This window comes from Pygocentrus nattereri, chromosome 22 (genome assembly GCF_015220715.1).
Source record: "Pygocentrus nattereri isolate fPygNat1 chromosome 22, fPygNat1.pri, whole genome shotgun sequence".
Lineage (NCBI taxonomy): Eukaryota > Metazoa > Chordata > Actinopteri > Characiformes > Serrasalmidae > Pygocentrus > Pygocentrus nattereri.
Genome location: NC_051232.1, coordinates 12,326,833 through 12,342,748, shown reverse-complemented (window position 1 = coordinate 12,342,748; position 15,916 = coordinate 12,326,833). Strand labels below are relative to the sequence as shown.

The window sequence follows — 15,916 nt, the reverse complement described above, 5'->3', positions numbered from 1 at the left end:
AGATAGATAGATAGATAGATAGATAGATAGATAGACAGGCTTTCCGTACACCCACAATGCACCACACTCATTTTAAATATGTATGTGCAATAAAATAATAAAACCTTTGAGCAGTGATTCTACACTGTTGGACTGTGGTGTTAAATAGTTACAGTCTGTATCCGTCCACTTAACCAAAGACTTATAATGAGTAATGGTTCTCTTTTTGGGAAAGTTTGAGTAATGCTGCGTATGGCAAATGTGTTTGTGTATTTGTGAGTCTCCTGAGAGTTCCCTCAGAAACTCTGAGCCGGGGATCTTCAGGCCTGTGTGGATTTGATTGATGAGTGAGGTTTAGTGTGTACAGTATATTGAATCATGAAGCAGATGTGGTGATATAAAGGGATTAGAGGGCTTGAGTAATGTGGTAGATGATATTTAGTTGATTACAGGTTGGGAGGTGATATCGAGGGAGTTTAAGGCTTTGGGCGATTAGACTTGATAAATGCCGCTGTCTCACCTCTGCAGCAGCATCAGCAAACCAGCCACGTGTTTTGCAGGGTTGAGTGTGATGCGTTCAGGATGTATGGGAAGAGAGGAAAGATGACTGCGTGTACGTGTGAGCTCATGTGTGTGTGTGTGTGTGTGTGTGGGTGTGTGTCGGTGTGTGTGCGTGCACATATCTACGAGAGAGAGAGAGAGAGAGAGAGAGAGAGAGAGAGAGAGAGAGAGAGAGTTTGTGTAGATGCATTTGTGTTTCTGTATACATCTTTGTTTTAGCTGGGCTGTGTTTAAAATGTTTGAGCAGGTAGTGCTGGTGATAAAGTGGCAAGTGTTGTAAGCACAAATCAAAATCCTGAAGCGCTCAGATAAAAACATGTTAAAAGCTGTTCATTGCAAAAGGTGAAATAATTAGTCATTTTATTTGTGAAGAAACACAGAAGCAGGATGAAAAAGGTCCAAATAATTGAGATTCCCCACTATGGGGCGCTATTAATGCTCATGTCATGTCAGAATCTGGTGTTTGAAGGAAAGAGAAAAACTACCTGAAAAGTGGTTTTGTCTGTAGAGTTATATGCAAGCTAATTGAAACTTTACTAAGTTTTAAAAGAACGTGTTCTGTAACGTTCTAAAACTTAAACGAGATTAGATGACAACTTCAGCTAAATTAGCTCACATCCTCAGACTAAATGCTAGCCAACCAATTTGTTCTTCGTTCCCTTTAAGCATTTTCAGCTTTGTCGTGAAGGTTTGACGGGCTTGTTATTTGAAGCGTTATATTGAACCTGATGCTGTGGAGAGACGTGTTGTGAGATAACAGCATTGCAGTAATTACTGTAGGAAAAGCGACAAATATCCACACAGAGTGGAAATGGAAGTTTTATTCATTTACCACTTGAAGTTCAGTAGCCCAAATTAATTCAGTTTGTCTGAGTCAAGTCACAAGCCATCTAAAAGCAAAACGAGATTGAGAGTCATTTATGTCAAAGTCGTGATGCTACTAAGTTTGGTTAGTCGGAGTTGAGTCATGAGGTTTTGAGGGGAGGTCCGAGTTTCACGAGTCAGTTAAGGGCCAGTCTAAGACAGGTTATGAGTCAGTTAAGTCAAATTGTGAGTCGGTTAAGAGAAACTGCAACTTCAGTCGAGTTGTGAGTCAGTTGAGGGTGAGTTGAGTTAAGAGTCAGTTAAGGGTGAATCAAGTTACAAGTCGGTTAAGGTTGTGTCTAAATCGAGTTAGGAGTCAGTTAAGGTTGAGTCTGTATCGAATTATGAGTCAGTTAAGGGCGAGTCTTAGTTGAGTCAAAGGGCAGTTAAGAGCAAGTCTGAGTTAAGAATCAGTTAAGGGAGAGTGAGTCGAGTTAGGAGTCTGTGTCCAGTCGTGAGAGCAACTTGAGTGCTAGTCACTCACTTGAGTTCTCATCTCTGGCTTATACCAGTGCCGTTGCTGATACACTTCTAAATGGTTTAATTATTAGCGTTTTTAGACCCGCTGGGTTGCCAAATGCAGTCAATTCATTAAAACAATGACGTTTTAGTAATGCGACCTAGAGTCACCTGAACGTTTTTAAATGCTTTGAAATCTAACCCAAACATCTGTCTGATGCTCTGATGCTTTTTGAGGCAGTGAGCTGCTGATGCTGATATGATTCCGACATCATTCTGCATTCCTGGTTTATACATGTCACAGAGAGAGAAACAGTGCGTGCTGTTCGTGCTGTGAGCCCAGCCCATATGCACGTTCCTGCGTTAAGCCCAGGTCATAATCTACTGTCAGGTTAAAGGCAGTCAGTCTAAAATAAAGCGCAGGACTGAGGCTGGAGTTGAGGCTGAAGGAGGTGAGGAATGTATGAGGAGGAGGAGGCCGTGATTTACTCTCCATCTGATTCTTCCCTTTAACCTGCTCACACGTTTCTCTGGAACGTTGCCAACACAAGTTTCCTGATGGACTGCAGTTTACTCAGAAATGTGAAAACAGTAAAGCTGTGACCATAAGCCACTGCTAAAGAGTATGACAGGACATATGCAGTTAATTTTGATAGGAAATAGATAATTATTTAAATATTTCTTCTCATTTTATTCTTTTCCAATATGTCATTCCGCAAATAAGCAGTAACTGGGCATTAAAATATGCAGTTCCCTGTAGAGCAGTGAACCTGGAGGGCCAGATTCCAGCAAACTTTGGTGCTTTTCCTGATCAAGCACACCCGATTCAACTCATCAGCTCTTTATCATTTCTAGCTGATGTGCCAGAGCTGGGAAATCACTAAACGGTGCTGTTCCAGACCCCTGTTGTGCACGACGTGTTAACTTATTTATACTTTTATTGATATAAAAACCAGTAAAATCATGAAATTTGCTTTTATGACTGCTTTGCACGTGACTTGTGCTGAAAACCATCTGTGCTGCAAAGAGACTGAATGTGCTGCAATCCATTTTGATTTATTTTTAACAGATTACATGGAAATTATGTTTCATGTGCATGTGCAGCTTATATATTTGCATGGCAGTTTCGCCCTGTAAAGACTGAAACAGGCTTAAAAGAGATAAATAATATCCAAGCAAGCACATTTAAACTGTCTGAAATACTTAACAGTTGATTTTATGACCGTTAAAGAGACATTTTTGTTTCTTCATTGTCGGGATTTCCTTCACTGATACTGATAAAGCAGTGCAACGTTGGTATCAGCCGACGAAGGCTATAGGACAAATGATACATATCAGTCAGGCCCTTGGGTTCTCACACTGAGTTTTGTGTGTGTGTGTGTGTATCCCTTCCTGAGCCTTCGACTCTGCCGTTTTGTTTGTTCCTGACTTTCCTGTCCACTTCGACATTCCAGAGAGAAAGTGAGAGAACATGTATGAGAAAGTCAGAGAGGCAGAGACTGAGAGAGAAACGGTGTGTACTTGACAAAGAGTAAAGGGCGGAGAAGAGAAACATAGCGAGAGACAGAGACAATGGACACTGATCACAGGCCATGTATAAGAGAAGCAGAGTGATGGTTAAATGATGAGTGACCAGAGAGGAAGAAGTAAGGGTGGAAGGATGAAAGAGGTGGCACCGAGCCCACACACACACAGAGGAATGTCACACCTTTCTCTGTCTGTAGTTACTGAGAGCACCATTCATAAAACTCAGTAATACACACCATTACATAACACTATAATGATAATCATTATTATATTATATTGTATTATGTAATACAATATTATAGTGTAGTGTGGAGGGCAACATTACAGAGCCTTTGTCCTGGCACACTCATCATAATATTCCTCTCAGTCCTTTAAGCAGCTCAAATAACAGAAAACCAAATCTCCCTCGCTTGTTTGAAATAAAGGAGTTTGTTGTAAAGGGTATCAGTTTTAAAACGTGCTGTTCACTGCCCAGTTCATACAGTCATGGATAAAAAACATGGATATGGGCCATTTAAAGTGTTCTCATATCACTCTCTTTCTTTCTTCTGTCAGGTGGATTAGGAGAGCATGACGCCACTAGAAAGCGAAGCTCATTATACTTTCTGCTAGACAGAATACGGCGACTGGGGTTTGGTAAGTTCACTTTTCCGTCTGTGGGCATGTGCCTGCTGGCTCCTCTGTGTTTTTGACCTTTACTGAGTTAATTCTTCTGCATATTTGCAGCACGCTTGCAGTGCGGTGAGGGATGTTTGACTTTAATATCTGCTGATCCCTTAAAGCTTGTAACTAGACCATCTGGCATTTAGGTGTGATGCCATTCATAACACACAGAAAGAGCTTCGGTAAGCGTGGCTGCTAACAAGGCGGTCAGTTTGGCGTTTGCTGGTTTGGGGGCCAGCTTTTCAAAATGTTTAACAATTAATAAATGTGATTTTTTATATTAAATAAGAAGGTGTTTATATCTTATCATTTTATTTGCAAAAGTTACAAAGCTACTGCTGACAAAAATGCTTGGGAATGCAGCCAAAGCCTACCCATTTTATCCCCTTGTTGTGATGTCAACATTCATCAGCACTCAAATCTTTCACCTTTGGGTCAAAATAGTTTTAATAAGTGCTTTCGCAAAAGGAAAACTGCCAAATCATTATTTGGATAAAAACCCGATCTTCATACCAAGAAAGACACTTTGATGAACTTTAAAGTGAAGCCGAGTGTTGAAGCTAAATATACCTGACGTATTAGTAAACAAGAACTCAAGGTGTCTGCTAACGTGTACATGCGTTCTGTCTGCTTCATATAAACTCCATTCCCTCACTCTCTCTGTAGATTCGTGGTCTAAGAACTCCAGCAAGGAGGAGAGTTTGCAGGCTGGCTCACGGAATGGGGGCACTGGGGTTAGAGGGAGAGGGGCTAGAGGGGGTAAATCTCGAGTCCCACGGGCTGCTACTTCCAGAGCCGAGCGAATCTGGCCTGGGGGAGTGATCCCCTACGTTATAGGAGGCAACTTCACTGGTGAGCGCTCTATGTGTTTTTGCATTGCTTACATTTTTCCTTTTGTTTCTTTGCCAAACAATGGACAAAAATGTAAAAGATGTTTTTTTTCGTTCTGCAAAACAAAACCGTGCACACAACAATAACTGTTCATCAAATTCAAATCATAATAAAACATCTTCTTTTCAAAATACAAACACAAGTGTGGTGTTGATAGAAGGTTTACAGTCTGCCCAAAGGAATTTGTCTGTTTGTTTCAAAGAGAAAAGCCACAGAAGATAATAAAATATAATATATAACATAATAAAATAGAAAATATTCCATTCTTACCGTCGTTGGTGACTTTAAACCACCTTTACATACCGAACGTAACTTCTTCATGCAGTTTATTCGGTTATTTATTCAATAAATAGTTTCAAACCCATGTATAACGGAATACCCTAAATAAAATTTGTCTGAAAATGTGACGTTATTTTATTTGCCCCTGTTCAACTTTTGCAGGTGACATTAACTCACTCGACCAGATACCGTCTCTTTTTATGTCTCTTTGACAATTAAGATGATAGTTTGGCCATAGCAACTAGAACATTTTATCAAACGCCTGAAGGATAAGCTCATCTTCTGCATCATCACGTGCAGCGCTGCATCTCCAAAACTGTCAAACTACATTATGAACGTCCAAACTGTGTGCGAAACCAAAGCTCCTGAATGGTGCAGTGAAACTCTACATGGTACTTTTACTTTTCCCTAATAGAAAGTAGCACACCTAATTGCACGGTGTGCCGGGTTTTTGCGTGTAAAGGTGTTCTACCTGTTTGTTCAAGTTCTATTGAGCTGCTTACATGCAAAGATTTTTGCCAATCCGATTGAATACAACCAGATTACAGATTCAGACTGAGGTGTTTATCTGCTCACTCTGTTAAACAATCTGATGGAAAATCTCTGTTTACATGCGCACTGCAAGTAATCCGATGCAAAATGCCGCGCATGCGTGGAGTAGCGCTTAGAGTACACGTTACCATGACAGCATCACGTGAGGTCCAGTCAGAGTGAAACGAGTTTCCAGTTGGCCCGCTTGTGTTTTTAATTGACTCAGAAAAATGTCACATGCACTTATTAAAGAAGGCCGAGAGGAAGACGTCGTGCTCTGAGACACAGAAGCTGGACGTCCGTCCCAACACCGTCTTTTAAAGCTCAGAGTATAAACCTCGTCTCCTCTGCAGACCAGCTTCACCTCCGCCATGTGGAACGGTATAAACTTTCGCTATGACGCGACGCGCATGCGCAGAACGGACTTGGACGTTCCAATTAGAATGTAATCGGATTGAGGCGTTTACACGGATATTATTCGTCTACTTAACGGATTATTTATAGGATTACCCACCTCGTTGAATCGGATAGAAATTGTATTCCGAATGGCCTCAATCGGACCAGTCTGTTCCGATTGAGTTGTTTACACTGACGTATTCTATTCCGATTGAGTTATTAGTCTGATTATTAACGGATTATTAGGCTGCATGTAAACGTGGCTAATGAGTAGTGAGAGAGGGGACTAAGAACCCCCACAGGGTCATACCAAGATGAATCAAATGGCACAACTGCAGCTTCCTTGATTTAAAAAAAAAGATCAACAAATGGCCAACAAAAATAGCATTTAAGCATAACAAAAAACACTTATATCAACTTTGACTTGCTTGCTCAACTACAAAAGGCAAGAAAATGTATATGTGTTATGTTTGTGTAACACTGTTTACCTGTCTATAATACTCTGTTCAAGATTAATGCTGTATATCTTTGTATGTGCATGTTCCTCAGGCAGTCAGAGGGCGATGTTTAAGCAGGCTATGAGACACTGGGAAAAACAGACATGTGTGACCTTCATCGAGAAAACTGATGAAGAGAGCTACATCGTCTTCACCTACCGACCCTGCGGGTGAGACTACATTTGTGTGTTTCTGGTTCATTAGACCTAGACCTTTATAAACGCCTGTTTATAAAGCATTTTAACACTTTATAAACAGATCTGGTCAGTGAAGATAACTACTTTTGATATGGATCTGAGACAACTGCAGACAATTGTAGGGGGCTTAATGCTCACCCCTGCAGTATACCACTAGCTAGGAACTCCATTGAGGTTCTCTTTGAAAACAGTCCTAGAGGTCTGAACCCACCCACAAACACTTACATACACACATTTACTCTCATTACTCATTCACCTCTCATTGTTATGTGTACATCCTGTGATGTGTGTGTTTTTAAAACAAAAGTGTGTGTGTGTGTGTATGTGTGTGTGTGTGTGTGTGTGTGTGTGTGTGTGTGTGTGTGTGTGTGTATGCTGACTTTACTACAGTCAGCTTAGCTTTCCTTCCTGCCTCGTTACCATGGTGCACAAGCCAGCCATTGTTCTATGGAATGGCATCCTAACAAACTGACATGGTAATGAGGGGAGAGAGAGAGAGAGAAAGAGAGAGAGAGAAAGAGAGAGAGAGAGAGAGACAGTTAATGAGATAAGAGAGGTAAAAGCAGCAGTTTTGTTATCCTTTTTCTTGCATATCTGTTCTTTACGCCAAATGTGTGCAGTCTGGTGTAGATGCATCTTGCCATATTTATATGATTAGGTTACATGTTTTCTTCTACCTCATATCCCTTTAAACCATAGGTGACATGAGTGATAACAAGAGCATAAGGAGCATTAACTGGGCATGTAAAGATCCAGGGCGTGGCCAGTTCACTGTAGCCATGTTTTGGGGTATCCAAAACATTTTTAAAAACTTTTTTGTTTAATATGCAGATCAAGACATCAACAAGTCTTGCAGGAATGCAGCACTGATTATAGACATGTAAGGAAAATCATAAAAAATGAGAAAAGATGAGATATTTTCCCAATAATGCCATTATTAAAGACCTCTTCACATTTCCTATGTGTTTGTTTTTTTTACTGATATTTTGAAATGCTAAAACAAACTATTCAGTCGCTTACCTGACCCAAGGCAGATTGGGGTTATAATCAGTGGGCCTTAGGGCTGATTTTTCATGCACAACAAATTGGGTTTGTTTTCCAATGCATAAAATGTTCGTGCTTTCGTGCATTTTCTCTTTTACTCTCTCTTTCCCAAGTTCTCTCTCTATCTCACGTTGTTGTGCTATTGGGCTCTGCCTTTATGAGCAAAAATGAATCTGTGAGAAATGAAAAATTTTCAGACAATGTAAGAGTTAATACATAGTGCTCCAGAGACAGAGTGTAAGTCAGAGAGATGGAGTGATAATGTTATATAACCTTATCCATAGGGAGCATGGCCATAACTATCGTCATCACCAGGCATCAATCAAACATAAACCTGCCGAAATACACGTGTGCACGGCACAAGAGGCCTAAACCATGTGTATGTTTGAATGAAGTGGTTGACCGACACGATTTTCTCACACCTACTATTGCTCCTCACCTTAATATTAACCATAGTTTGCACCAGCATAGCTAATTTGTGTCCTTTTACAAGTTTTGAGTGTTAAGTGTATATTTAGCAGTCAGTGTGTGTGTGTATACATAAATATCTGATATACAGTATGTACTTCCTGATGGCTGTGATAAGTCTTTTTGTGTTTAGCTTTGTTTATGTTTAGCGGTTTAATAGCTTACTGCTCAGTGTGAGAGAGTAAATGTGTTTATATGTGTGTGCTCTGCTACCACTGGCCATGAAGTAAGGGATTAAGGTGTTCTAATCCCAGATATAAATAGCGTCCTGACTGAGGTAGAGATTACGGCCGTGTGTGTGTGTGTGTGTGTGTGTGTTTGTGTGTCTGAGACATGCTTAAGTACAGACAACAATGTTGCACCGAATCCCTCGAACTCTGACTCGACTAACTTGACCTTCCTCTGGGTTAGTGACTCTTGCATGTGTGTGTTCGTGTGTTGATATATTTGTTTGTTTGTCTCAGTATATAGCACACAATGTGACACATGCACAAGTTGGAATGAGCTGATCTTTCTCTCTCTTTCTCTCACACACTCCCAGGTTTGTGTTTATACATTGTCAGGCTGTGGGGTCACACGCATGTTCCACTATAAAACCTATAAGTAACATTTATAAGCCCCATTAAATAATAATTAGGGCTGCTACCTGATTAAAATAATTCATTGGCATTACTTGCATTAGATTCTGTAGTTAATTGTGATTAATTGTATTTGTCTTATTTGCTCAAATTGCACTAAATGGCACTAAAGAGACTGTTTTGATTTAAAAAGCAGTGCATTTTATTAATCATTTTATTATATGAGTGAATAAAACAAGCTTCATCAGAATGTATTTATTACTTTCAATAATTCAACACGAACCTGAACATAAAATCAAGTGAACACGGGATTTACATAAAAAGGAGAACACACAGCGATTTTTATCACTAATGTTCAGTGAAATTAACGGCGGCTCCATGTTGCTCCTCCATATCCGTATCTTGCTCTCCTGACGCTGTTTACATCTTATTTCAAGGGGAACTGTAGGTCTCCACTTCGCTGTTTGCTTTTGTGAGTTTTTTACTCAAAAGCACTGTCCAGTGCAGTCTGGGTGCCTCTAGTGCTAACGTTACTGATATTACTGGCATCAGGGCTGTGTTTTGCTTGTGAATGATAATTTGAGCTTTTTAAATTTCGGTGTACTTTTCAAAGGTGTTTTATACAGAGAGCAATCAATGGATCTTGCCATATAAAAACTGTTTTTTGAATGAGTTGTCTGCAGTCACAGAGAAGGGTGATTGGTCACTCCATAGAACATGTCTGCTCTAGAGTCCAGTGGCAGCGCTTTACACCACTACATTCAATGCTTTGCATTGCGCTTGGTGATGAAAGGCTTGGATGCAGCTGCTCAGCCATGGAAACCCATTCCATGAAGCTCTCTACGCTGTTCTTGAGCTAATCTGAAGGCCACATGAAGTTTGGAGGTCTGTAGTGATTGACTCTGCAGAAAGTTGGTGACCTCTGCACATTATGCCCCTCAGCATCCACTGACCCCACTCTGTCATTTTACATGGCCAACCACTTCGTGGCTGAGTTACTGTCGTTCCCAATCGCTTCCACTTTGTTATAATCCCACTGACAGTTGACTGTGGAATATTTAGTAGTGAGGAAGTTTCACGACTGGACTGACTGGATGCACAGGTGGCGTCCAATCATGGTACCATCCTGGAATTCACTGAGCTCCTGAGAGCGACCCATTCTTTCAGTAATGTTTGTAGAAGCAGTCTGCAGGCCTAGGTGCTTAGTTTTATACACATGTGGCCATGGAAGTGATTGGAACAGCTGAATTCAATGATTATACACTTTACACAGTCAGAGCCAGTGTGTTGGTCTTGCCCTGGTTTTAGCTGTTTTTTTCTGCCAATTCAGAACATTTTTAAATGTATAAAACAAGCACATGCACGCTCACATTCTTAGCCAGTTGGCACACCCAGACCTGTCCTAACTCTGCCCCTCCTGCAGCCTCCATGGTTAGAAGGAGGGTCACCTTACCCGCTGGCAGGGATTATGGTCGCTGAGAGCAGTAAGAATGAGCAGAGGAGAATATGGCAGAATCACAGGTTGAACATATATGTAGTGCACTTGAGTGACTGTTTTGAACACTAACGAACTTTATATTTGTACTTGATTATGCTGGTTTCGTTTTGCGACCTTGTTTTACATTACAGAATGATTTAGTTATATATTTACACAGAATTAATGACTAAGAAATGTAATTCTTTGACTTTTTTCATTTTCCTTTATGTCAAACAAAAAAAAAAACATAAAATGTAATGAAGCTCAAACACAAGTGTGATGATGGATCGAAAGCTTAGAATTTCTACTGAATTTCTCCACTTGTTGAAATGACCTATAAATGAGAATGAATTAATGTAATATTACAACATGCTTTTGTAATCGTTTCAAATGTTTTGGCACAGAAATGTAGAATTTTGAATATCATTTTTTCAAATATTATTTAATAAATCAATATTTTAAATATTAAAATCTATAAAACAATCTAACCAAGTGAAATGTGCTCAATCTAAATCAAGTAAAATGTGCTTAGAAAAAGAGAGAAAGAGAAAGCACGCATTCTTTCTGGATTATGTATTCAGCAGCGCTGTGTGGGCAAGAAAAGCTAAGCACCGCTGTGTACTATGAGTGTGTTCTTCTCTGGCCCAGTCACGGTAACATTGCTGATTATAATAATCAGCTTTGCAGGCTTGTACCACCAAACTCTAATTACAACACAGGGCAAGACGGCCAAATTACCAGTGAGGTGCCAGATATTCTAACCTACTTAATACTCAGTTATGAACTGATTAGCTGAGTGTTTGTACACACATATTTACACCCACACGCAAACCTACGTTCTTGCCTGCGGTCACACCCTGTAATATAGGGTGTTTGTGCGTAATACAGTCTGACTTGGGGTGTCCTAAAGCACTGTGTTTTGAAGCAGTGCATGAGCAATGACAGTAACTGTGCCAACTGTCGAGCACAATGAAGTCAAATCCTGTGTGTGTGTGTGTGTGTGTGTGTGCGTGCGTGTGTGTGTGTCATTGAATAGAGGTGGTCTGATCTTCTTAACTCGGCTATACTTGAAACAGAAATCCTGAGAAATTCTCTCTCTCTTTCTTTCTCTCTCGTGATTTATTGTGTTGGCATGGGGTCAGATATAAGTAGTCTAAATCTCATCACACGCTGTGAAGCTGCTATTCACCTCATGGGCTTTCTAGGAGCAATCACAGATCACCCCACATCACCCTGCAAATCACCCCGTCACACCATCTAACCCTGCAGCACCCTACACATCACCCTGTGTAATCCACCCTAAAATCCACCCCTCACCCCAGATTACCCTACAGCATCCTCAGGGGCTTTTTAGGGGCAATTACCATATAAATCATCACCCCAGATTACCCTACAACACCCTACAAACCACCCTAGATTACCCTGCAACAAACCACAAACAACCCCAAATTACCCCACAACAAACCACCCTAAATTACCCCACAACAATCCACAAACCACCCTAGATTACCTATAACACCCTACAAACCACCCTAGATTACCTATAACACCCTACAAACCACCGTAGATTACCTATAACACCCTACAAACCAGCGTAGATTACCTATAACACCCCACAAACCACCCTAGAGTACCTACAACACCCTACAAACCACCCTAGAGTACCTACAACACCCTACAAATCATGTTATATCACCTCATATCATCTAACAAATCACCTGTATTACCTCACATCATTCAAGAAATTACCCAAAATTAGGCCAGTTATTCCTATAACACAATATGAACCCCCAAGATTAAAAATCAAATCACATGGCTACAAATTACCCCAACACCTCAAATTTCCCTTATAACATCCTACAAACCAACCTGGATTACCCCACACTGATACTCTATCACCCCATTACCCCAAAGTGGCCCAAAAATCACCCCATCAGCCCAGGTACACCTTATATTATCCCTAAAAATCACTCCCAATAAGCCTACAGCATCACATAAATTACTATCAGCCCAGATATGCCACAATACTCACTCCAAAAATCACACTATATAACTAAAAATTACTCATTTTGTTGTGAAGATTATCAGCCCAGATATCCCTACACCCTACAAGTCACATGCTCACCCCAAATATATTCACAGCATATCACTGTACAGCACCCTACAAATGACCACTTCACACCAATTTACCCTACCTCACTATATATCAACAGATATTACCACACATGACCCTACAAATCACCTAACACAATCCAAAACACCCTTAAAACGTCACATTAGATGACAGTACAACAACCTATAAATCACCTCATCACTGCAGATTACCTGTTTCTCCCTCCGGCCGTATTACCTTATAAATCACCTTCATTCTCTTTGGTGATCTATAACACACCCCAGAAATCCCCTCAGACCACCTGATGGCTCTTCTAAGTGTCTAAATGTATAAACTGTATTTTATTATCCTGGCAGAGGTGGCAGTGATATTTACAGTGTTTATGTTCATCATTGAATGACGGCGTAGAAAACGCTTTAGAATATCATCTTGTGCCAGAATGATAAAGAGCGTTATTAAGACACTGAGCTGGTAGTTCAACCAAAGTTCATGTAAGTAGGATTTAAAGATTGACTTTAACCATTAATTATTCAAAGCTTATAATGAACTCTCAACTCTCTCGCAGGTGCTGTTCCTATGTGGGCCGCCGTGGGAACGGGCCTCAGGCCATCTCCATCGGTAAAAACTGCGACAAGTTCGGCATAGTGGTTCACGAGCTGGGTCATGTGATTGGATTCTGGCACGAGCACACGCGGCCCGACCGTGACGATCATGTGACCATCAACAGAGAAAACATTCAGCCAGGTACTGCATTACCCACAAGTCCAGCCAGTTGCATCATTCACAATTTAGCAGTAAAGACATGATGCACTAGAGTGACCTGCTTATAACAGTGAAACACCTGCCAGCAGGTCTACACTCACTCTTACAACCACATAACTTACATTTTAGCTTCATAGTAGGTTTTGAAAAATTCTGAAAGTCAATCTAACACATTTTGGTTCTTACTAAATAATTTTGAAACAATTTGTAATCATTTTTAAATACAAGCAACAACGCTTCTCTGTTATAAATGAAAATGTTAACTGTTTCCAGCACCTACAGTAACCCCATAGTTACTGTTACCATAGTTACCATAGTTAGCTGTAACAACTTAATGATGAATGGAACAGCAATGGTAGTAGTGATAGTGATAAAATAATAAATATATATAAAAATGATTAGTAAACATAGTTTATTGCCTTGATATCTGCAGTAACATGTATGTTGATCGTGTGCATAATAATTTCCAATAACTCTATTGAGTGTATAAGGGGGATGTGGACTTCTCTCAAGTTTAACTTTGGGGGTCTTAGTTGTAACTCTGTTAAAACTAACCCTGCCGTGTGGAAGCTTTTGCCTGGCTGACTCTTGCTATACACTATTTATATGCTTAACCCTTGTTACAGTCTTCTACAAAGTGATTAAACCAAAGTTGTGACTGTTATAAAAAAAATTGCTTTTATGGTACAAAAACAGTCTAAATCAGGAGCCGGACAATATCCAGCCTCGCATTGTGATTGGCTCTCAGAGTAAAACGACTTTTCATTTTTAGGTCAGGAGTATAACTTCCTGAAGATGGAGCCCGGAGAGGTGAACTCTCTTGGAGAGCCGTATGACTTTGACAGCATCATGCATTACGCCAGAAATACCTTCTCCAGGTGAGACGCACATACAGTGAGAGAAATTCACTGTCAGCATTCTTACTGTAAACACAGCAAAAACTCTCTCTCTCTCTCTCTCTCTCTCTCTCTCTCTCTCTCTCTCTCTCTCTCTCTCTCTCTCTCTCTCTCTCTCTCTCTCTCTCGCTCGCTCTCTCTCTCTCTCTCTGTCTTAGGGGAATGTTTTTGGACACTATCCTCCCCTCTCGTGATGAGAATGGTGTGCTGCCTGCTATTGGCCAGAGAACGAGGCTCAGTAAAGGGGACATTTCTCAGGCCAAAAAGCTCTACAGATGCCCAGGTAACATCAGTGTGTGTGGGTGTGCTGAGGGGGCGGTATGTGTGTAATGAGGTGTGTGATTAGGTGTGTGTTTCTCTTTTTTGCCAAAGACGCCTTTAAAACAGTGTGCTGAGTGAATGAGAGAGGAAGAAAGATTGGGAGGACAGATGAGTGAAGGTGTGAGTGATGGAAAGAGGAGCTCCTTTTAAAGGAAAAAAAAAGGTCTCCAGATAAAAAAAATGAAACTGTGATTTGTGTGTGTGTGTATTTGTTTTTGTACATTTTCAAGACAAAAAAAAACCCCAAAGAAACTGCCAACCTTCAGTTTCAGTTAGTATTACACAAAGGTAATTATCTATGCAAGTATCTGTCTATAAGTGAAAGAAAGAGGGAATATACAATATACTGCACCATGTGTAAGTCACTTTTCAAATTTAGGCACATTTGTGGCAACAACCACATTGGGTCCTTTATACTGAAAGGTACAGGTAGATTTGATCTTTCTCAGTTTTAGTGATCACAGTCGTGCCAGGTAGTGTGCATACTAATAATATCATTTGTAACTAAATTTGCATTACAAGAGAATGGAAAATGTAAGTGCATGCAATTATAATATATACATACAGGTTGTTATAGGTACTTTTTGAGAGTACACACAGAGTCCTAACTTTTCTACAGTGTGTGCGTGTGTGTTTCGTGTTTGTTCACGGCCCATGTCCATTCATGAGTACTGTATTGTCTGAGGTGACAGTCATTATTCTACAAAGAGTTTTGTGTATTTGTTTGTGTAGAGAGAGAGAGAGTGCGAGAGAAAGAGAGAGAGAGTGAGAGACAGAGAGACTAAATACATGACGCATGGCCTAGTTCACTTACAAAGCAAATGACTCTAATCTCTCTCTCTCTCTCTCTCTCTCTCTCTCTCTCTCTCTCTCTCTCTCTCTCTCTATCAGAAGCTGCTGATTAGTGCAATGACAGCTGAATGTCTAGTTGGCACTCCTCATACCCTCACAGAACTCAGTGCTCTGTACAGTCCAATTCAAAACCTAACCTCAAATTTAATTAAAGCAGTTGTTTGGTCAACAAAAATCAAATGTACACGGTTTCCTTTAGCTCAGACCAGCCAACACATTTGGTGTCTGAAGTTTGCTTCTTTAGTTTTGTGCTGGAGCTGCAAGGCTAATGTAATGGAAGCTCATATCATGTCAAGTAGCATCATGTAAACTGCATGATCATCACACTCTTGCCTCAGACGGACTGTATGACGTATCTATAAAAATGGACAAAAGTAGAGACAAACTTCTACTGCTGTTTTTAGCTATGCAGTGTTTTAGATAACAGCGTGTCACACAATCTCAGAAACCACATAAGCATGTTTATGAGACTACTACAGCTTGACATGTTACATTACTTCAGCCACATAGCTCCAGGGCAAAACTAAAGACATCAAACACCTCTTGGCTCCATTTGCGGTA

The 15,916-nt window shown here is 40.4% G+C and overlaps 1 protein-coding gene across 3 annotated transcripts in view; it reads left to right on the top strand.

The window, feature by feature from the left end:
• tll1 (tolloid-like 1) overlaps nucleotides 1-15,916 on the top strand; it is a 76,176-nt gene that overhangs the window by 26,604 nt on the left and 33,656 nt on the right. For all 3 annotated transcript variants that reach the window (XM_037532767.1, XM_017717438.2, XM_017717437.2), the window contains exons 4-9: nucleotides 3,946-4,026; nucleotides 4,720-4,905; nucleotides 6,700-6,817; nucleotides 13,090-13,268; nucleotides 14,059-14,164; nucleotides 14,341-14,465. In XM_037532767.1, coding sequence (XP_037388664.1) covers nucleotides 3,946-4,026; nucleotides 4,720-4,905; nucleotides 6,700-6,817; nucleotides 13,090-13,268; nucleotides 14,059-14,164; nucleotides 14,341-14,465 — 795 coding nt within the window. The remainder of the gene's footprint in view (nucleotides 1-3,945; nucleotides 4,027-4,719; nucleotides 4,906-6,699; nucleotides 6,818-13,089; nucleotides 13,269-14,058; nucleotides 14,165-14,340; nucleotides 14,466-15,916) is intronic.